At 47.1% G+C, this 21,803-nt stretch overlaps 1 protein-coding gene across 19 annotated transcripts in view; it reads left to right on the top strand.

The window, feature by feature from the left end:
• The window catches only part of LOC101987887 (protocadherin gamma-C4), a 183,832-nt gene that overhangs the window by 90,464 nt on the left and 71,565 nt on the right, over window positions 1-21,803 (top strand). The window contains exon 1 of one of the 19 annotated variants that reach the window (XM_013349450.2): window positions 1,954-4,535. The exons of 14 other annotated variants lie outside the window; for them this stretch is intronic. In XM_013349450.2, coding sequence (XP_013204904.1) covers window positions 2,118-4,535 — 2,418 coding nt within the window. In that variant the 5' untranslated portion in view covers window positions 1,954-2,117. Of the gene's footprint in view, window positions 1-1,953; window positions 4,536-6,386; window positions 8,989-10,293; window positions 12,945-14,764; window positions 17,810-18,914; window positions 21,770-21,803 lie in introns of those variants that run through there. 4 more of the 19 variants (XM_013349448.2, XM_013349443.2, XM_013349452.2 and 1 more) reach the window with 4 other exon arrangements.

A 21,803-nucleotide genomic window follows, 5' to 3' on the forward strand; every position in this document is an offset into this window, starting at 1 on the left:
AAGCAAATAAATGAGTAACCTCTCCAAACTTGCTACCTAAATGAATTTATGCATCTAGTATATATAATGTCTAAAATGTTAAAGCATGTTGAACTATCAGATCAGTGCTCCTTTCTAAGAAAATTTTCATTGTAAATCATTTCTGCCGACTTTTGGTGTTTTCATTTATTTTCTCTTTTTTTTTTTTTTTTTTTTTGTCTACCCATGGGCACTTGAGAAGTGATTGGGACATCAGCTAACAGGTCTTCCAATTTCTGTTCAGTGACAGATGCTTCTCTTGGGACATGACTAAGATTTGTTCACATTCCCAAGGTTTTGTAGTCCCCGAAAGTTAATGTAACTGACCTACAGGGATTTTTCTCCTCCACTTTACTTCTTCTAGCTTTCTTCCATATTATTTCTTCCCTTTTCCTTAGAACTGCTTTTGTGCCTTTTCTCAATCTCTTCCTCTAGATTGAAAGAAATGATCTCTGAGAAAACTGGGAGATGTTCTTGCCCTTTTGTTTTCAGTCTCTGACTTTGATTTAAGATCTTTGAAAAAAGGATAAAATTCATACCTGGGTCTGGCCAGTACCTATCTAGAATTCCAGTGCTCAAGGAACAAGACCCTGCCTCTTAAAACTATAACAAAATGTCTGAACAATTCAGCCACACTGAAACACTTTTTTGTTTGTTTGTTTTGTTTTTCGAGACAGGGTTTCTCTGTGGTTTTGGAGCCTGTCCTGGAACTAGCTCTGTAGACCAGGCTGGTCTCGAACTCACAAAGATCCGCTTGCCTCTGCCTCCCGAGTGCTGGGATTAAAGGCGTGCGCCACCACCACCGGCTGACTGAGACACTTTTAAACAACCTGTTTCCTCTGTAAAAAGAAGTAGACCTGTGACTTCTGGGTGTGGGTGGGCAGGCAAAACTACAAATTTGTGGTCCACCTTCTTCACATTACCACATAAACTGCCAAGGAGAAGACACTGTTAATATTGCTATCAATGTTCTGATATAATAAGATACTTGACACAGAAACTTATTCAAAACTCAACGTCAGGGATGGGGTTTCGCTCAAGTGTAGAGCACTGGGCTCACATCCTTTGACTCCCTATACTGAAAAAAATCACATCACTGTATCTTTAGTTTTGCTTCTGGTGCCTGAAATGCCTGTATGTTTTCTTCCCATTACGTCGCATTTTAGTAGGCAACCATACAATTTGCTCCTTTTACTTTCTAATTATTTGATGAATTCATTTCTAAATAGCCTAATTAAATTTTCAATAACAATTCTACATAATAAAAAGTACATTTTATCATGTCAGCCTCTGGCTGGATTATAAACTAAACAACATAATAAAATTAAAGAAAATAAAATCTTTCAGTGAATTTTATCAAAAGGAGTATAGTTATCTCCGTGTGAATGAATATCAAAGTTGTGAAATTTTTCAACACGAAAATAAACATTATTCATGCTTTAAGTAGGTATGCTCCTGTTGGAGATAAGTTGCAGATATTATCAATTTAACTTATTACACTCCCCAGTAGCCTACGAGTTGAGAAGGGCTCGGATATAACTCAGTGATGGAGAACTTGTCTAGCATGTGTGAAGCCCTGATTTCAATGTCACACTCTTTCTTTAAAAAAAATAAACAGAGCCGGGCGATGGTGGCGCACGCCTTTAATCCCAGCACTCGGGAGGCAGAGGCAGGCGGATCTCTGTGAGTTCGAGACCAGCCTGGTCTACAGAGCTAGTTCCAGGACAGGCTCCAAAGCCACAGGGAAACCCTGTCTCGAAAAAAAAAAATGAACAGAGAAATCAAAGGGTTAATATAAAATAAAACAATTCAACAGAAGGATACATTCGCTGAGATACTGTAGTGGGTGCAGTAACTTCTTCCGACTCTGAGCGCCGCTGTTCACCTATGAGGAGCAAAACTCCGCCAGAGCCCTGTTGGAATTCTCAGGGTCCAAAGGCTTAAAATCTCTCAGTTCCTGCAAACCCTCTCCTGAACTGCAACGAAAATCACCCCGGAATTTAAGGTGCTCCATCTGCGGGAGACTCCTTCGCCATAGAAAGAAGAAAAGAACCGAGTTAAAAACACACAGCGCGCCCGGCGGATGTGGTCAGGAGACAATGGCCGCTCAAAGGAATCTCTCAGAGCGCACCAAACTGATCCTCCTTTTGCTATGGATGCCCTGGGAATCCGCAGCCCGGCAGATCCGCTACTCTGTCCCTGAAGAACTAGAGAAAGGCTCATTTGTGGGCAACATCTCCAAAGACCTGGGGCTGGAGCCCCGCGAGCTGGCGGAGCGCGGGGTCCGCATCGTCTCCAGAGGTAGGTCGCAGCTTTTCTCCCTGAACCCGCGAGGCGGCAGCTTGGTCACGGCAGGCAGGATAGACCGGGAGGAGCTGTGCGCCCAGAGTGTACCCTGTCTCTTAAGCTTTAACATCCTTGTGGAGGACAGGGTGAAACTTTTCGGGATAGAGATAGAGGTAACGGATATCAATGACAATGCGCCAAAATTCCAAGCAGAAACTCTAGATGTAAAAATTAATGAAAATGTCGCATCAGGGATGCGTTTTCCTCTCCCGGAAGCTATTGATCCGGATGTGGGCGTGAACTCTCTGCAGAGCTACCAGCTCAGCCCCAATAAGCACTTCTCCCTAGGCATTCAGACTGGCGCTAATGGCGTCAAGTACCCGGAGCTAGTGCTGGAGCACACCCTAGATCGTGAGGAAGAGGCGATTCACCACCTGGTTCTAGTGGCCTCTGACGGGGGTAGCCCACCCAGATCAGGCACTGTGCTCATCACTGTGACTGTCTTTGATACAAATGACAATGCTCCAATCTTCACCTCGCCTGAATACCGAGTGAACATTCCAGAGAACTTGCCTGTGGGCACTCAGCTGCTAAAGGTAACTGCCACCGACAAAGACGAAGGCGCCAATGGAGAAGTGACATACTCATTCCGAAAACTGCTGGATACACAATTGCGAAAATTCCAACTAGACAAAAATTCTGGGGAGATAAAAATATCTGAAAATCTAGACTATGAAGAAATGAGTTTCTATGAACTAGAAATCCAAGCTGAAGACGGAGGGGCCTATCTTGCAACTGCAAAGGTGTTGGTTACGGTAGAGGATGTAAACGACAGCACTCCAGAGGTGACCATCACATCGCTCTTCAGTCCAGTGGCTGAAGATTCGCCTGCGGGAACTGTCATAGCCCTGTTAAACGTGCATGATTTAGACTCTGGGCAGAATGGACAGGTAACCTGTTCCATCTCAGGGGATCTACCATTTAAATTAGAAAAGTCCATTGATAGTTACTACAGACTAATGACACAGAGAGCCCTTGATAGGGAACAGGTATCCTCTTACAACATCACTGTAACAGCCACTGATGGGGGAAACCCACCTTTGTCAAGCAAAGCTCACTTCACTCTGCAAGTGGCGGATATCAACGACAACCCTCCCACCTTCTCTCAGGGTTCCTACTTTACCTATATCCCAGAGAACAACCCCAGGGGCGCTTCCATCTTCTCGGTGACAGCCCTGGATCCCGACAGCAAGGAGAACGCCCAGATCGTTTACTCTCTGGCTGAGGACACCATTGAGGGGACACCACTTTCTTCCTACATCTCCATCAACTCAGACACCGGCATCCTGTACGCTCTCTGCTCCTTTGACTATGAGCAGTTCCGCGAACTGCGGGTGCAGGTGACTGCTAGTGACAGCGGGAAGCCTCCCCTCAGCAGCAATGCGTCCTTGACCCTGTTGGTGCTGGATCAGAATGACAACTCACCAGAAATTTTGTACCCCATTCCGCCCACCGACGGCTCCACTGGGGTAGAGCTAGCTCCCCGCTCAGCAGAGCTGGGCTACCTTGTGACGAAGGTGGTGGCTGTGGACAGAGACTCCGGACAGAACGCCTGGTTGTCTTATCACCTACTCAAAGCCAGCGAGCCAGGGCTCTTCTCGGTGGGGCTGCACACAGGAGAGGTGCGCACGGCGCGGGCATTGCTGGAGAGGGATGCCCTCAAGCAGAGTCTAGTGGTAGCCGTACAAGACCACGGCCAGCCTCCTCTCTCCGCCACGGTCACTTTGACTGTTGCAGTAGCTGACAGCATCCCTGATGTTCTGGCGGACTTGGGCAACCTGGAACCACCGCAGGACTCTGAAACCTCAAGCCTCACCCTCTACCTAGTAGTGGCAGTGGCAGTGGTGTCCTGTGTTTTTCTCGCCTTTGTCATTGTGTTGTTGGCAATCAAACTTCGGCGCTGGCACGAGTCTCGCGCGCTTCAGTCTTCCAGAGATGGATTGAGTGGCCTGCCTGCCTCTCACTATGTGGGCGTGGACGGGGTGCGCGCTTTCTTGCAAACCTATTCGCATGAGGTTTCCCTCACTGCTGATTCCAGGAAGAGTCACCTGATCTTTCCGCAGCCCAACTACGCAGACACGCTCATCAGCCAGGAGAGTTGTGAGAGAAAAGATCCTTTGTCTCTGTTAGATGATTCGAAGTGCCCTGTAGAAGATGCCCTTCTGGTGCCAGTGAGTGCTGATTTTACCTTTTCTTTAAACAGCTATGGTCAGATTTACATTTAGGCTTGAAACCGGGTGGTAGTAATAGTAGATCTCTACTTTAAAACCATTTCCCTCGGTTCCGGCGACACATGCCTCTCGCTGAAACGGTAAAGAGTAGAATCTGGTGGCTAAGACTATTTTGGAAACTGTCATGAAAATCACTGAGATTGCATAAGGTTGTCATGAGTAGCCTTGCAGAACCTTGTGTATTGTCTTGTACAACACTGACAGTTCCTAAAAGGGAACCGTTTTCATCTGGAAGTGTCTGTTGAGTTTTGTGCCCTCCTCAGGGGTCACATGCTGCAACCATACCTACCGCTTTAGAAAGCAAGTTTGTCAAAAGTAGGTAAATGTCAGAAACAAATGCCTTCACCCCACCAGATACACAAGCTGAGTTTACCGCTGTTCATTGCGGACATAAAGGACAGTCAATATGTCTTTGCAGTTATATTTTTCAAACAATACATGAATATACGCCTTAGAGATTTTAAGTTTTTAATTGATACTCGACCAACAATTCATAACTACGTGCTTAGGATCTTTATAACCACAATCATACCCATTAGACCACTGTCTTTCCTTTTGCCTATAATTATGTAACATCTTACTATATGAGAGATACAGTCTTTTAATATGACTTTCCTGGCCCACCAATTCCAGGAATTTATATGGTTAGATTGAGGAGATTTTTTTTGTTCTCTTTGTCTTTTTTCCTTCAAAATTAAACATGCCACTAAGTAAAGCTAAAATATAAATACAGATTTGGGAAGGATAATGTGTGTGTTCCTAAGAACAGATGCTAAGCATGTATGATAAGGGTATTTCATCTTTAATGTAGAAGAAAACTCAGAGGAAACCTGAAAGTGCTGGGTCAGAACTTTAAAATAAACTAAGAGCTAAGAGCAAAGGAAGAACTGGCATTTCTGCAGGAGATCAGAATTTAAGCAAAGATTACATGAAATCCTTCTAAATGAATGATTAGTGGAGATATTGGTGAGCACATTTAGTGCAAGAAAATAGTGATATATTTGGTTCAATCTTTGGATTTATTATTACTCTGCAGAAGTTACTAGAAAAAGAAGTGCTCTACCGAATCTCAAAATACATCTGAGACCATAATATTTTTGTGTCAACACTTGTTTAATTGTAGGTCCCTGGAAGGTAAGTACACATCTGTAGTTATATGCTATTTAGTCATTGAAATTGTTAGTCTACATCTTTGTCCCACAAGAATAATAATAATTATTCTTTGTACATTTCAGTTCCATTATTTGAAAAAAAGCAAGCTTCAACAGAACTCTCTTGACATAAATATTCTATTAAAAATCTTAAGAGAAACGTTAAACATCCAGGATGACTGAATACAGCCAGGGTTGCATCCTAAATATGGGTGAAGTGGTTTTTACTTTTTAACTGACAAAGGTTGGGTTGATGACAAAAGATAATTAACCTCAAAAGGAGTGATAGTCATCTCTTACGGGTGGATGATTTGGGAAATGTGTGCCATGGGTTAGGGTCTGTGTACCTTCCCTTTCCTTTCTTTCATGTCTTTTTTATTTGAAGAAAATAGTCCTTCAGTCTACCCAAAATGAGAATGCTTTTTACAAATTAAGCATAACATTTAATATTAAATTTTCACAATGGAAACAAAATCAGTAGATACAAATTCAAATATTTTAGCTATCAATTTGCATTTATAGAAAATAAATTCCTAAAACTATGAAACGACAGACTGCAATTCCACTCAATGCCTCTGGGTGCCGCTGTCGGCCAGTGCAGGGCAAGCTCCAAAGCCCCGGATCACTCAGTCTCTAAGCTGGAATTTCCTGCGCAGAAAAGGATACATTCCAAAGGGAACTCTCATTCACAACGACTAAGACACCAATACCCAGTCCTAAACTGGGGTCCCGCTGTCCAGGACGAACGCACCTTCACCTTGGAAGACTGCACTCTATCCTACTGCGAAGAACCAAAAACCCAGAGAGAACCCGAGCCAACAATGGGAGGGAGCTGCGCGCACAGGCGGCGCCCCAGTCGCCCGCAGGTACTGTTTACACTGCTGCTGCCTTTGTTCTGTCCCGCGCTGGCCAAGCCGGTCCGCTACTCCATCCCGGAGGAGCTGGACCGCGGCTTTGTGGTGGGGAACCTGGCCAAGGATCTGGGGCTCAGTGTCCTGGAAGTGTCGGCTCGGAAGCTGCGGGTTAGCGCTGAGAAGCTGCACTTCAGCGTAGACGCGGAGAGCGGGGACTTACTGGTGAAGGACCGCATAGACCGTGAGCAGATATGCAAAGAAAGAAGAAGGTGTGAGCTGCAGTTGGAAGCCGTGCTGGAAAACCCCTTGAATATTTTTCATGTCGTTGTGGAAGTTGAGGACGTTAATGATCACGCTCCTCAATTCCCAAAAAATGAAATAAACCTAGAAATAAGTGAATCCGTCAGCCCAGGGATGAAAACAATTCTAGAGTCTGCAAAAGATCCCGATATTGGTGTGAATTCACTGAGCAAGTATCAGCTAAGTCCTAACGAGTATTTCTCATTGTTGGTGAAAGACAATCCGGATGGTAGCAAATACCCAGAATTAGAATTGCAAAGGATGCTGGACCGAGAAACAGAAAGCACCCACCACCTGGTGCTGACAGCTGTAGACGGTGGGGACCCGCCCCGAAGTGGCACCATTCAGCTCCGAATCCGAGTGGTGGATGCCAATGATAACCCCCCAGTGTTCAGCCAAGATGTGTACAGGGTCCGCCTTCGGGAAGATGTGCCTCCAGGGACAGCCGTCCTAAGGCTAAGGGCCACCGATCAGGACGAGGGCAGCAATGCAGAGTTCACGTACTCCTTCCTGGGAGTGGCTAACAAAGCCCAGCACGTGTTCTCTCTGGATCCCATAACCGGAGATATTGTAACTCGCCAGCCATTGGATTTTGAAGAAGTAGAAACATATACGATTGATGTGGAGGTAAAGGATCGAGGATCTCTTTCTTCACAGTGCAAAGTAATTATAGAAGTTCTAGATGAGAACGACAACAGCCCAGAAATAATCATCGCTTCCCTCTCTGACCAGATTTTGGAGGACTCCCTTTCTGGAACTGTTGTGGCCCTCTTCAAAGTACGGGATCGAGATTCCGGGGAGAATGCAGAAGTCACGTGCAATTTAAGTGGAAACAGTCCCTTTAAGATTCATTCTTCTTCCAATAATTACTACAAGTTAGTAACAGATAGCATCCTAGACCGGGAACAGACCCCGGGGTACAACATCACTATCACAGCCACAGATAGGGGCCAGCCTCCCCTTTCCTCCAGCACAACCATCACTCTGCACGTCGCTGATGTCAACGACAATGCACCTGTTTTCCAACAGCCCGCCTATCTGGTAAACGTACCAGAAAACAACCAGCCCGGTACCTCCATAACCCAGGTCAAAGCATGGGATGCAGATCTAGGACCAAATGGCCTCGTCTCCTACTCCATCATAGCCAGCGACCTAGACCCAAAGGCGATGTCATCATTCGTGTCCGTGAACCAGGACAGTGGAGTGGTGTTCGCGCAGCGCGCCTTCGACCACGAGCAGCTGCGCTCCTTCCAGCTGACACTGCAAGCCCGCGACCAGGGCTCGCCCGGGCTCAGCGCCAACGTGAGCATGCGCGTGCTGGTGGGCGACCGCAACGACAACGCACCCCGCGTGCTGTACCCTGCGCTGGAGCCCGATGGTTCCGCGCTCTTTGACATGGTGCCTCGCGCTGCCGAGCCCGGATATCTGGTCACCAAAGTGGTGGCAGTGGACGCAGACTCTGGACACAATGCCTGGCTGTCGTATCACGTGCTGCAGGCCAGCGACCCTGGGCTATTCAGCCTGGGCCTGCGCACTGGCGAGGTGCGCACAGCGCGTGCCTTGGGCGACAAGGACGCGGCTCGGCAGCGCCTTCTGGTCGCTGTGCGTGATGGTGGACAGCCACCGCTCTCTGCCACTGCTACATTGCTTCTAGTTTTCGCAGACAGCCTACAAGAAGCATTGCCGGACCTCGTCGATCATCCCTCCCCTTCCGACTCTCAGAGTGAGCTTCAATTTTACCTGGTGGTGGCCTTGGCCTTGGTCTCAGTGCTTTTCCTCCTCGCGATAATTTTGGCCATTGCTTTGCGCTTGGGACAGTCTTCCAGCCCGTCAACCACTGCCTGCTTAGGGTCGGTGCTTGGCTCCAAGTCTCCACCTGTACTTCCACCCAACTACAGTGAAGGAACTTTGCCCTATGCCTATAATTTGTGCGTGCCTGGAGAGCAAGCTAAGCCAGATTTTAATTTTCTCACATCTGTTGGTGATTACCCAGCCGCAAAAGATATTCTCAACAAAGATAGCTCCTCAGCACTGTTGGCTAGCATTTTAACTCCTAGTGTTGAAGCAGACGAGAAGACCTTTGACCAGGTATTTAATCTTATACTTTTTATATGCCGGTACGCCAATGCACTCCAATACAGTAGTGCTATTTTAAAGGTTTCGTTTGTGTTTGCTTTTGTTTTTGTTTAGTTTTGAGACAGAATCTCTCTATGTAGTCCTAGTTGTCCTGGAATTCTCTGTGTAGACCAAACTGACCTGGAATTCACAGAGATCTACTTGACTCTGCTTCCCGAGTGCTGAGAATAAACGCATGATCCAACTGGCCCGCTCTATTTTTGGAGCTTAAAGCTCCTAGGGGAAATCTAGACCAAACTCATGGGTATCACTGTGTTTGGAAGGGATGTGGAAACGTGATTTGGTGACAAAGCTCATGTGCTTCGTGTGGAATATGCGCAGTTCCATCCAGCACACACAACAGGGGGTTGGTTGTGCTTAAATACACTCCTATCCAAGCATATTGAATTCTTTTTTTTTTTGAGGGTTGCTTGTGTAGTATGCCCTAGTCCTGGCTTTCATTACTAATTCTCTCCTCCCTCTCCTCCTGCCTCTAACACATGCAAGTATATGAAAATCTCACGTGAGTTTTTCATTAAAAATGCCTTGCAGTTATAGATATGAAATACAGTTATATTTTATTACCTTTTAAATGATAACCATTATGCTATTCAAAGTTTAAATGAAACATTTCATCTTTATTTTGCTTGTTAAAAAACAAAAGAACTCACTTTAAAAACAACTCCGGTGGGGACTGGAGAGATTGGCTTAGTGGTTGAAAGCACCGCTGCTCTTTGGCCGAGCACCCACAACTGTCGGCTCACCACTGCCTGTAACTCCAGTTCCACCTTCTCCTGGACCTCACATGAACCCACATTCACATATGCGCATACTCACAAAGACACGCGCATACCCACAGAATTCAAACAATAAAATAAAAACTTGCATAAAAAAGTATTAATAATAGCCAATAATAGCCATGAGTCCTACCTGCGGATTTTGTGGGCCATGCTGTTTTCACATCCACGGATGTCGTGTCTCTTCCGTCAGCAAAGCCAGTCCGAATGGAATCACAACTAGTCTGCGCATTTCCAGTTCCAGTAGTGTTCTGAAACGTTTTTAATTAAACAAGTTCATTTAATACTTACCCTTTTCATAAGTGCGCTTGACAGATTTTACATCACATCACTATTGTTTGCGGTTTTCAACTTCACAAATGTGTATGATTCACGGAAAAGGTGAGTGTGACAATTTCCTCTGCCACAAACACCAGGTTTTTCTTAGTGTTGTAATAATAAGATTGGACTCTAGGCGCCGCTGTTGACCAATCAAGGAATGGGAGGACAAAGCTATTGAGTCCTCCCGAACCTCCACCACACAAAGCTGAAAGGGATGGATACTCACGCGTCTTAATTCTGGAAATAAGAACACCTTTGTCCGCTTCGGGATATATTTTGGATGCGGACATCCTGGAACCTCGTAGACACAAAAGGTGATTCAGAAATAAATAAATAAATAAACCTGCGCAAGACCCCACTGAAGAGAGCTCACACCCGGCCATGGCGAATCAGCCTCAGAGACCGTACTGCAGCGCGCTGGTCCCGCTGTGCATTTTCCTGGGAACCTTGTTGACGTTTGGGGCAGGGCAGATCCGATACTCGGTGCCAGAAGAGACAGATAAAGGCTTCTTCGTGGGCAACATCTCCAAAGACCTGGGGCTGGAGCCCTGGGAGGTTGCGGAACGCGGAGTCCGCATCGTCTCCAGAGACGCCGAAACGGAGCTTTTCGCTCTGAATCCGCGAGGTGGCAGCTTGGTCACCGCAGGTAGGATCGACCGTGAAGAGTTGTGTGATACATTGCCCTCCTGCTTGCTAAATTTGGAGATTCTCGTGGAGGACACCCTGAAAATTTACGGACTGGAGGTGGAAATAACGGACATTAACGATAATGCCCCAAGCTTCCGGGAAGAGGAGGTGGAGATCAAAGTCAGTGAGCAGGCTAGTCCTGGATCACGATTTCCTCTTCCTAACGCTAGGGATCCAGACGCGGGGATGAACTCCCTCCAGAGCTACCAGCTCAGCCCTAGTAGCTACTTTTCTTTGCAGGTGAGAGGCGGAACCGATGGGGACAAGAACCCAGAGCTCGTGCTGGAGGAAGGCCTGGATCGGGAGAAAGAGGCATCTCACCATCTTCTCCTCACAGCCTTAGATGGGGGAGATCCCATCCGCAAGGGCACGGTTCCCGTTCGTGTGGTGGTCCTCGACGTTAATGACCACACCCCAAAGTTCACACAGTCTGTGTACAAAGTAAGTGTACCCGAAAGCCTCAGCTCTGGAACTCGGGTGCTCGTGGTAAACGCCACAGACCCAGACGAGGGTATTAACGGGGAAGTGAAGTACTCGTTCCGGAAAGTGAAAAGCAAAGCTTCTGAAATCTTTCAGTTGAATCCTCAAACTGGAGAAGTTCTAGTCGGAAAGCATCTGGATTTTGAAAAGTACAGATTCTACGAGATGGAAGTTCAAGGCCAAGATGGTGGAGGCCTCTTGAGTACCGCCACGTTGCTGATCACAGTTGTGGATGTGAATGATAACACTCCAGAGATAACTGTCACCTCTTCCGTTAACTCCTTGATGGAAAATTCTCCTTCAGGTACAGTGATTGCTCTTTTAAACGTCCAAGATCAAGATTCTGGAGAAAACGGTCAGGTCACTTGCTTCATTCCTAGTGATCTTCCTTTTAAGTTAGAAAAGACTTACGGAAATTACTATAAATTGATAACAAATAGTGAACTGGATCGGGAGCAGGTGGAGAGCTACAATATTACATTAATCGCCAAAGATCAGGGAAGTCCACCCTTGTCTACTGAAACTCATCTCCTGCTGAAAGTGGCGGATGCCAACGATAACCCTCCAGTTTTCACTCACCCCTCTTACTCTGCCTACATTCCTGAAAACAACCCCAGAGGCTCTTCCATCTTCTCAGTGACCGCAGTTGATAGGGACAGCAGAGAAAATGCCCAGGTCACTTACTCTCTGGCTAAGGACACAATCCAGGGATCACCTCTATCCTCTTATGTTTCTATCAACGCAGACACCGGTGTGCTGTATGCCCTGCAGTCCTTCGACTATGAGCAGTTCCAAACCCTACAACTGAGAGTGACTGCTAGTGACAGTGGGGACCCACCATTAAGCAGCAATATTTCGCTGACCCTGTACGTGCTGGACCAGAACGACAATACTCCAGAGATCCTGTACCCCTCTCTCCCTACTGATGGCTCCACTGGGGTGGAATTGGCGCCCCGCTCTGCAGAGCCGGGTTATTTGGTGACCAAGGTGGTGGCAGTGGACAGAGACTCGGGGCAGAACGCCTGGCTGTCCTATCGCCTGCTCAAAGCCAGCGAGCCAGGGCTCTTCTCCGTGGGGCTGCACACAGGCGAGATTCGCACTGCCCGCGCCTTGATGGACAAAGATGCTCTCAAGCAGAGCCTTGTGGTAACTGTACAGGATCACGGCCAGCCTCCCCTCTCCGCTACTGTCAGACTTACTGTGGCCGTGGCTGACAGCATCCCAGAGGTTCTGGAGGATTTGGTTAGTCTGGAGACTCCCGCCAATCCTGACGAGTCAGGCCTCACCCTCTACCTAGTGGTGGCCATCACCGCAGTCTCTTGCATCTTCCTCATCTTTGTCATGGTACTATTGGCTCTCAGGCTTCGGCGCTGGCACTCCTCGCGTCTGCTCCAGGCTGCCAGCGGATTGGCTGGCATGCCTCCTTCTCATTTTGTGGGCGTGGACGGGGTGCGAGCTTTTCTCCAGACCTATTCCCATGAGGTTTCGCTCACTGCAGACTCGAGGAAGAGTCACCTGATCTTTCCGCAGCCCAACTATGCAGACACGCTCATCAGCCAGGAGAGCTGTGGGAAAAGCGAGCCTCTCTTGATAGCTGAAGACTCAGCTACCATTTTAGGCAAATGTGACCCGACAGATATTCAGGTGAGATAAATTTCTTTACCTCCCAAATGTTGCTGTTTTGACACAAATTTTGAAGGGACTTTTGTTGAGCTGGTTATGAAAATTAGGTCTGGGTGAAAATAAGCACTCTATACATATATAGAACATTTGTCTCTTTGTTTGTGTACCTTACCATCATCAGATTAACATTTTTTCAGAAGGCTTTATCAAAGTCGATTTTTAGTGCTTGCATGTTTTCTTTTGATTTTGTAAGGCTAGATCGATTCTCTTTGCTTGCTTTGTAGTGCGTTAACTTCAGTACCGTTTGTCTATCGTCATGATCTGTGGCTGTCAATGTAAACTAATTGTGATTTAGTTCGATGACTCATAGATTTTATTTCAATTTCACAGCCTCTCTATAGTCTACCATGGTTTGCTTCTAATGTGTAAATTTAACTCAGGAACATGGTCTCTGCAGCGTTTCCTCCCTTATCTACACACTATTTATAGTGAGATTTTCTTCTGAGTACAGAACAGTTCAGTTTTGTTTTGTTTGTTCTTTGAAGGTTGGTGGTATTTTGGGGTCCTGTTGACTACTTCAATTTTGTGTTGATGCTTCACCCTATCAAAACAGACGCATAACAGGACTTTCTTTGTTGGGAGAGGGAATACAGGATCATTTTCTTAGGCTCCCTATCTATCCTACTGTGAATTCACTAGATTATTCTAAGAATAACCTGACTGTTGTTGAGTTGATGTTGCTTCCTTTTGTTGTTTTTTTTTTTACTGTAGTGTTGTGTGTAATGCTTTTTCTTTTTTTCCTGTTTTTTCTTCTCTTGTTCTTTTCTATTTTTCCTTTCCTTTTGTGGAATGTTTTTTAATGTAACAGATTCACATATAGAAATGTTTATCCCATGCTTCTCAGAGAGGGGCGTGGGTGTTTGGATTGCATAAGTGATTGATTCAGTGGCCAATCATGTGCTTAGCATGTAAGACCCTTGGTGAAATCTCTAGCACAAGGGGGGTGGGACTTCTTCTTCTTCTTCTTCTTCTTCTTCTTCTTCTTCTTCTTCTTTTTCTCTTTCCTCCTCCTCTTCCTCTTTGTTGAAGTGTTCTCTTCCTTCATCGTCGTCTTTCATCTAGAAGTCTTGGATTACAGCTTTCTTTTCTTAAGCTCATTTTTCACTACACTTAAGCATATTCAACTGTGGTAATCAGAAAGAAAAAGCCCTTGCTATCAGAGCCTCAATACTTATCCAGTAATATGCATATTATCTGAAGCAAAGGCAAACAACAAAAAGAGACTTATCTAGAAGATTTAATCACATGAATCACTTCCATAATTAAACTCTACATTCCTATGTCACACCTGGAGATTTGATTCAAGTTATTTGTGCATTAATATTTCCTTTCAAGTTAATGGTTTACACTTAGGAGTTGATCTTAATATAATTCATTGTAAATTTGGTGATTGAACACAATTCTTCAACTGTTGTTAGTTCTTCCTACATATGCTTAAATTTGTCTTGAAGCCAAGAAGAATATTTGAGTGTTTTGAGTAGTGTTTATACTTATGGAATTCCAAACTCAAAAAAGAAAAAAATCCTTAAGGTACTACACTTGAACTAGAATTAGATTATTCAAAATGCTATGATTGGTAGGGAGAGATTGCACAGTGTTTTAAAGCACAATCTAAACGAGGTGGGGAGCTGTGAACAGAACGCTGAAAGCTGATTTGCAAGTCGCTGAAGATTCAGTTGGGATGCACCATATAGTTCATTTAAATAAAAGGGTAAAAAAGAAAATGCGCTCACACGTCATTAAATTCTTAAGGGTGAACAAACATTTAACAATCCCTGTAATGCATCTATATTATAACTAGAAATAATTTATGGCGCTGATCATCTTTATTTCAAATGTGCCCTAAATAGTATGGAGTGCCCTGTCTCTAGCAATTATGCATGTGTCAGGTTTTCCCAAACCACTTGGTGGGGCTATTTTCCACGTGGTCTTGAGAAGAGTCTTGCCTGGCTCCTCCACCGTGTGCGTCTCCTCTGACAGGAGAAGACAGGCCTTTTACTCTATCATTGCTTGGTTAATAGCTATGCTACAGATCCCATCTCTGGGGGCTTTGTTCAATAGCAACACTGGAAAACAAATTCTAAACTCAAACTCCTTTGTTGCTTTTGTCCCAACAAAGAGTTCTGTATACCTAATCCCATTGAGTCTGTAAAGGCTTCTGGTTGCAATTTTATGAGTGGACTCTGGGCGCCGCTGTTGTCCAGTTCGCTGTAAGAGCTGACTCCCAGGCTCTATGGGTTGAAATTGTGAACGTTCACTGAAGGCTTAAAGAGTGAGGGGGACTTGAATCTTCTGCTTAGCAAATCAGATTAGAGACTGTGAGATCTTCAAACTTGGAGGGAGCGTTTGGGTTTTCTTCGTGGTGGAAGTAATTCGTGAAGCCTTCCCGCTTCACCCGGGAACCTCTGAGAAGGATGGAGCCCAAAGTGAAACCAGGGAGCAGGACCCGGTGGAGGCAAGTAGTCTTTCCGTTCTTGCTGCCTTTGTTCTGCACGGGGCTTTCGGAGCAAGTCCGATATTCTATTCCCGAAGAAATGGCCATGGGCTCGGTTGTGGGCAACCTCGCTGTGGACCTGGGGCTGCCTGTTCGTGATTTACGGACTCGAAACCTCAGAGTTATCGCAGAGAAACCGTACCTTGCTGTGAACCCTGAGAACGGGAACATAGTTGTGAGCAACAGAATAGATCGAGAGTTACTGTGCTTCCAAAGCTCCCTGTGTGTCCTGCCCTTAGAGATTGTGGCAGAAAACCCCCTAAACGTCTTTCACATCAGCGTGGTGATAGAAGACATAAATGATAATCCTCCCCACTTCCTCCAAAAGAGTATTGTTTTACAAATCAATGAACTTGCAATTCCAGGCACTAGGTTTGGCCTGGAATCTGCCATAGACGAAGATGTAGGACCGCACTCCCTCCAGAGTTACCAGCTCAGTAAGAATGAGCATTTCTCTCTGGTGGTGAAGGACAAGGCTGAAGGCAAGGATGCCCCAGAATTACTGTTAGAGAAGCCTTTAGACAGGGAAAAGCAGAGCTCCCAGCTCTTGGTCCTGACCGCGGTGGACGGGGGAGAACCAGTACTAACTGGCACTGCTCAAATTGAAATCGAAGTCACTGATGCTAATGATAACCCCCCAGTGTTCAGCCAGGATTTGTACAAAGTCAGTCTTAGAGAGAACGTGCCCTCAGGCACTTCTGTGCTAAAGGTGGTGGCCACCGACCAGGACGAGAGTGTCAATGCAGAGGTCACCTACTTCTTCAAATCAGTAGGAGATGATATTAGAAATAAGTTTATCCTAGATGACCAAAATGGAGAAATTAAATCTGAAGGCCCTATAGACTTTGAAACCAAGAGAACTTATACCATGAGCATAGAGGCCAAGGACGGTGGAGGCATGGCCACAGAATGTAAAGTTATTATAGAAATTCTGGATGAAAACGACAATGCCCCGGAAGCAGTTTTTACTTCGGTGTCCAATTCTATAACCGAAAATGCAGAACCTGGGACAGTGGTGGCTCTGTTCAAAACATATGATAAAGATTCAGAAGAAAATGGAAGGGTGATGTGCTTCATAAAAGAAACGGTTCCTTTTAGAATTGAATCTTCTGCCAGTAATTACTATAAGCTTGTAACTGATGGGGTTCTGGACCGGGAGCAGACTCCAGTGTACAATGTCACCATCGTCGTCACTGATAGAGGCAAGCCACCCCTCTCCTCCAGCACAAGCGTCACGCTGCACGTTGGGGACATCAATGACAACGCTCCAGTTTTCCACCAGGCCTCCTACTTGATCCAAGTGGCTGAAAATAACCCGCCTGGTGCTTCCATTGCACAAGTAAGCGCCTCCGACCCGGATTTGGGGCCCAATGGCCATGTTTCCTACTCTATCATAGCCAGCGACCTGGAAAATAAATCGCTATGGTCCTACGTATCCGTGAACCAGGACAGCGGGGTAGTTTTCGCGCAGCGCGCCTTGGACCATGAGCAGCTGCGCTCCTTCCAACTGACATTGCAGGCGCGAGACCAGGGCTCGCCCGTGCTCAGCGCCAACGTGAGCATGCGCGTGCTGGTGGGCGACCGCAACGACAATGCACCACGCGTGCTGTACCCCGCGCTCGAGTCCGATGGTTCCGCGCTCTTCGATATGGTACCGCGCGCCGCCGAGCCCGGATACCTGGTCACTAAGGTGGTGGCAGTGGACGCAGACTCCGGACACAATGCCTGGTTGTCGTATCACATGCTGCAGGCCAGTGATCCCGGACTCTTCAGCCTGGGGCTGCGCACTGGCGAGGTCCGCACAGCGCGTGCCTTGGGCGACAAGGACGCAGCTCGGCAGAGCCTTCTGGTAGCTGTGCTTGATGGTGGACAGCCACCGCTCTCGGCTACAGCCACGCTGCACCTGATCTTCGCTGACAGCCTGCAGGAGGTCCTGCCAGACCTCAGCGATGACCCTCTGCCATCGGACCCCCAGAGTGAGCTTCAGTTTTACCTGGTGGTGGCCTTGGCCTTGGTCTCAGTACTCTTTCTTTTCGTTGTGATTCTGGCCATGGTCCTTCGTCTTCGACAGTCCCACAGTCCTGCAGCCTCAGACTGCTTTCAGTCTGGGCTCTGTTGTAAGACTAGACCAGGGGTTTCTCTCAACTACAGTGAGGGGACTCTGCCTTATTCCTACAATCTTTATGTTGCTTCCAATAGTCAAAAAACATCTCATTTTCTTACCTTAACACCAGAAATGGTCCCTCCGCAAGATCTTTCAATGCAAGCTTCTGTGGAAGTGAGTGTCCCTGAGGAGAACAAGACAGTCTCTGATTCTCTCGCTTCTACCCACGTGAGTTTCAATGTGCCTTTCATTCGCAATTTGTTTAATTTTCATATTCGATTGGAATGATTTTTTTTAACAGGGTCCAGTTGTCCTGGAACTCACTGTGTAGACCAGGTTGGCATTGAACACACAGAGGTCCTCCTCCCTCTGCTGGAATTAAAACTGTGTGCCACAACATCTGGCTTTGAAAGGAATATCTTAAAGCACATTATACTCACAATCTCCTGTTTGATTTGCACAATCTCACTTCCTTTCCTGTCTTTTCTCTATGAGCCAGTAACTGCCACCATTAGGCTTCAGGATTTTGAAATATTTTATCCTTATACATCAAAACTCAAAACATAGAAGTATTATGGCTCACTGCCTTTCAAGTAATTCTAAACAGTGTGTGTGTGTGCGTGTGTGTGTCTGTCTGTGCCACGTGGAGGTCAGAGGACAACTTTTGAGAGTTGGTTCTCTATTTCTACCTTGTGAGTCCCAGGAACTTAACTCAGATTCAGTTAGGTTGGGCAGCAGGTGCCTTTCCCTGCTGAGCATCTCATGCTGAGCCTACTCAAATATAAACTGAACTATACTTTTGTTTCTCTGTAGTTGTTTCTTGGGAGATCAATATCTTGAGCTTATGAGGCTTTTTCTTTATTAATATAAATTGAGAAATACTATGTACAAAAAGGTTCTCAAATATGATGTGATAATAATTTGGTAATAGTGTTCAGATATAGTAAGGGTTCTTTTAATCCCATTTTTATGTCTGGTCTTTTCCCACGAGTATCTGTAAGTTTCCTTCCAATTTTATTTTCTGGCTACCAGAGGCTGGAGGCTAGCTCAGTTAGAGTTTATACTTAAGCACTGGAGATAGCTAAGGTCCACTGTCCTGCAGCCATCATCAAACACAGCTTCTAAACACATGAAATATGTCCTCTCCTAGAATCTTTTCTACATTCTGATGTGCTTCTAAATGTACGGCCAATAATTCTCAGTTACTAAAATTAGGTCGGTTACCCAAGACAAGGTAATTTTATAGTATTCTTCAGATTCCTAGTTTTCTTACTAAGTCTTACTCAACACCAGAGATCTACTGAAATTTTGTCTTATTGGGCAAAAACAGGAAAACACAAACAGCTACTGAAAATAATTTCAAGGAAGTGGGTTTGTAGGTAAAATATGAGAGAACTAAAATGCTCAGTGAACTGTCCACTACTGTTAAATCTTTCTGTCTCCATCTCCACTTGAAGAACAGTAGATGGAGCTATTCAAGGTACAAGGCCAAAGTAATTCTCTCCCTTAGTTCAGGACTGTGCAGTAATTGGTTCAGACTCTGAGCGCCGCTGTTCAACCAGGGAGGAAAAGGCAGCGAAGCCCTGCTCGCTGACTTTGCATGCGCCTAAAGCACAAAGCAGATAGATTAAGACAAAAACACCTCTCGGAGGAAACTGGCCACAGGAGCGGGTCCCATCTCCTGACTGTAGGGTTCCAAGGCCTGAAAAGCGGATTCTGGTTTAAGTGGTCAAAGGCAGGATTGGAGATAATCCTTAAGTGACAATGATCCCTGCGCAATGGCGCGAGGATGGCAAAGGGCTGGTCTTGCTGGCTGTCCTCCTCGGGATCCTATGGGAGGCCGGATCCACCCAGATACACTATTCAGTTCCTGAGGAGCTGGAGAAAGGATCTAGGGTGGGCAACATCTCCAAGGACCTGGGGCTGGAGCCCCGCGAGCTGGCGGAGCGAGGGGGCCGCATCGTCTCCAGAGGTAGGACTCAACTTTTCGCTCTGAACCCGCGGAGCGGCAGCTTGGTCACCGCGGGCAGGATAGACCGGGAGGAGCTGTGCATGGGGTCCATCAGTTGTCAATTAAATCTAGAGATTCTGATGGAAGATATAGGGAAAATCTACGGAGTGGAGGTAGAAGTGCGGGACATTAACGACAATGCTCCCTACTTCCGTGAGCGTGAATTAGAAATAAAAATGATTGAAAACGCCGCCGCTGGGATGCGGTTCCCTCTTCCCCACGCTTGGGATCCAGATATCGGGAAGAACTCTCTTCAGAGCTACCAGCTCAGCCCGAATGCTCACTTCTCGCTGGAGGTGCAGAAAGGAGCTGATGGTAACAAGTACCCAGAGTTGGTGCTGGAGCGCGCACTGGACCGCGAGGAAAAGGCGGAGCACCTCCTGGTCCTCACAGCTTCAGACGCGGGGGACCCAGTTCGCACGGGCACGGCGCGCATCCGCGTGACAGTCCTAGACGCGAACGACAACGCACCTGTGTTTGCTCGGTCCGAGTACCGCGTGAGTGTGCGGGAGAACGTGGCTGTGGGCACTCAGCTGCTGCAAGTCAATGCCACCGACCCGGACGAAGGAGTCAATGCGGAAGTGATGTATTCCTTCCGGTATGTGGACGACAAGGCGGCTAAAGTTTTCAAGCTAGACCGTCATTTGGGGACAATATCAACAACAGGGGAGCTGGACCACGAGGAATCGGGTTTCTACGAGATGGACGTGCAAGCAACCGACAAAGCGGGATATTCTGCACGGGCCAAAGTCCTCGTCACAGTTCTGGACATGAACGACAATGCTCCTGAAGTAACCATCACGTCCCTCACCAGCTCCGTTCCAGAAAACTCTCCCCGAGGGACATTAATAGCCCTTTTAAATGTAAATGATCAAGACTCGGGGGAAAATGGACAGGTAGTCTGTTCCATCCAGGAGAATCTGCCCTTTAAATTAGAGAAATCTTATGGAAACTATTATAGTTTAGTCACAGACACAGTCCTAGACCGAGAACAGGTTCCTAGCTACAACATCACAGTGACCGCAACTGATAGAGGAAGCCCGCCCCTGTCAACCGAAACTCACCTCTCGCTGATCATAGCAGACACGAACGATAACCCACCCGTCTTTCCTCAGGCCTCTTACTGGGCCTACATCCCAGAGAACAATCCTAGAGGGGCCTCCATCGCATCCGTGACCGCCCACGACCCCGACAGTGACAAGAATGCCCAAGTCACTTACTCCCTAGCTGAGGACACCCACCAGGGCGTGCCCCTTTCCTCCTACGTCTCCATCAACTCGGACACTGGTGTCCTGTACGCACTACACTCCTTTGACTATGAGCAGTTCCGAGACCTACAACTGCAGGTGATGGCGCGTGACAGCGGGGACCCGCCGCTCAGCAGCAACGTATCACTGAATCTGTTCGTGCTGGATCAGAACGACAATGCTCCCGAAATCTTGTACCCCACTCTCCCTACGGACGGTTCTACTGGGGTGGAGCTAGCGCCCCGCTCAGCAGAGCCTGGCTATCTGGTGACGAAGGTGGTGGCGGTGGACAGAGACTCAGGACAGAACGCCTGGCTGTCCTACCGTCTGCTCAAGGCCAGCGAGCCAGGGCTCTTCTTGGTGGGGCTGCACACGGGGGAGGTAAGCACGGCTCGAGCCCTGATGGACAGAGATGCTCTCAAGCAGAGCCTCGTAGTGGCTGTGCAGGACCACGGCCAGCCCCCTCTCTCCGCTACTGTCACGCTCACTGTGGCGATCGCCGACAGCATCCCCGACGTCCTAGCGGACCTGGACAATCTGGAGTCTCCTTCTACCTCCGAAAGCTCAGGGCTCACGCTCTATCTGGTGGTGGCGGTGGCGGCGGTCTCCAGCGTCTTCCTGGTCTTTGTTCTGGTGCTGCTGGCGCTCAGGCTGCGGCGCTGGCACTCACTGCGCCTGCTCGGGGCTGCGGGACCGGGATTGGCTGACGTTCCAGCCTCTCACTTTATGGGCGTAGACGGAGTGCAAGCTTTCCTGCAGACCTATTCGCACGAGGTCTCGCTCACTGCGGGCTCCCGAAAGAGTCATTTGATTTTCCCGCAGCCCAACTATGCAGACACGCTCATTAGCCAGGAGAGCTGCGAGAAAAGCGAGCCTCTTTTGCTATCGGGTGATTCAGTATTTTCTAAAGATAATCATGCATTAATTCAGGTGAGTCCATTCTGAGCTTGGAGTGAACTATCTT

This window comes from Microtus ochrogaster, chromosome 18 (genome assembly GCF_000317375.1).
Source record: "Microtus ochrogaster isolate Prairie Vole_2 chromosome 18, MicOch1.0, whole genome shotgun sequence".
In the NCBI taxonomy this organism is placed as follows: Eukaryota; Metazoa; Chordata; class Mammalia; order Rodentia; family Cricetidae; genus Microtus; species Microtus ochrogaster.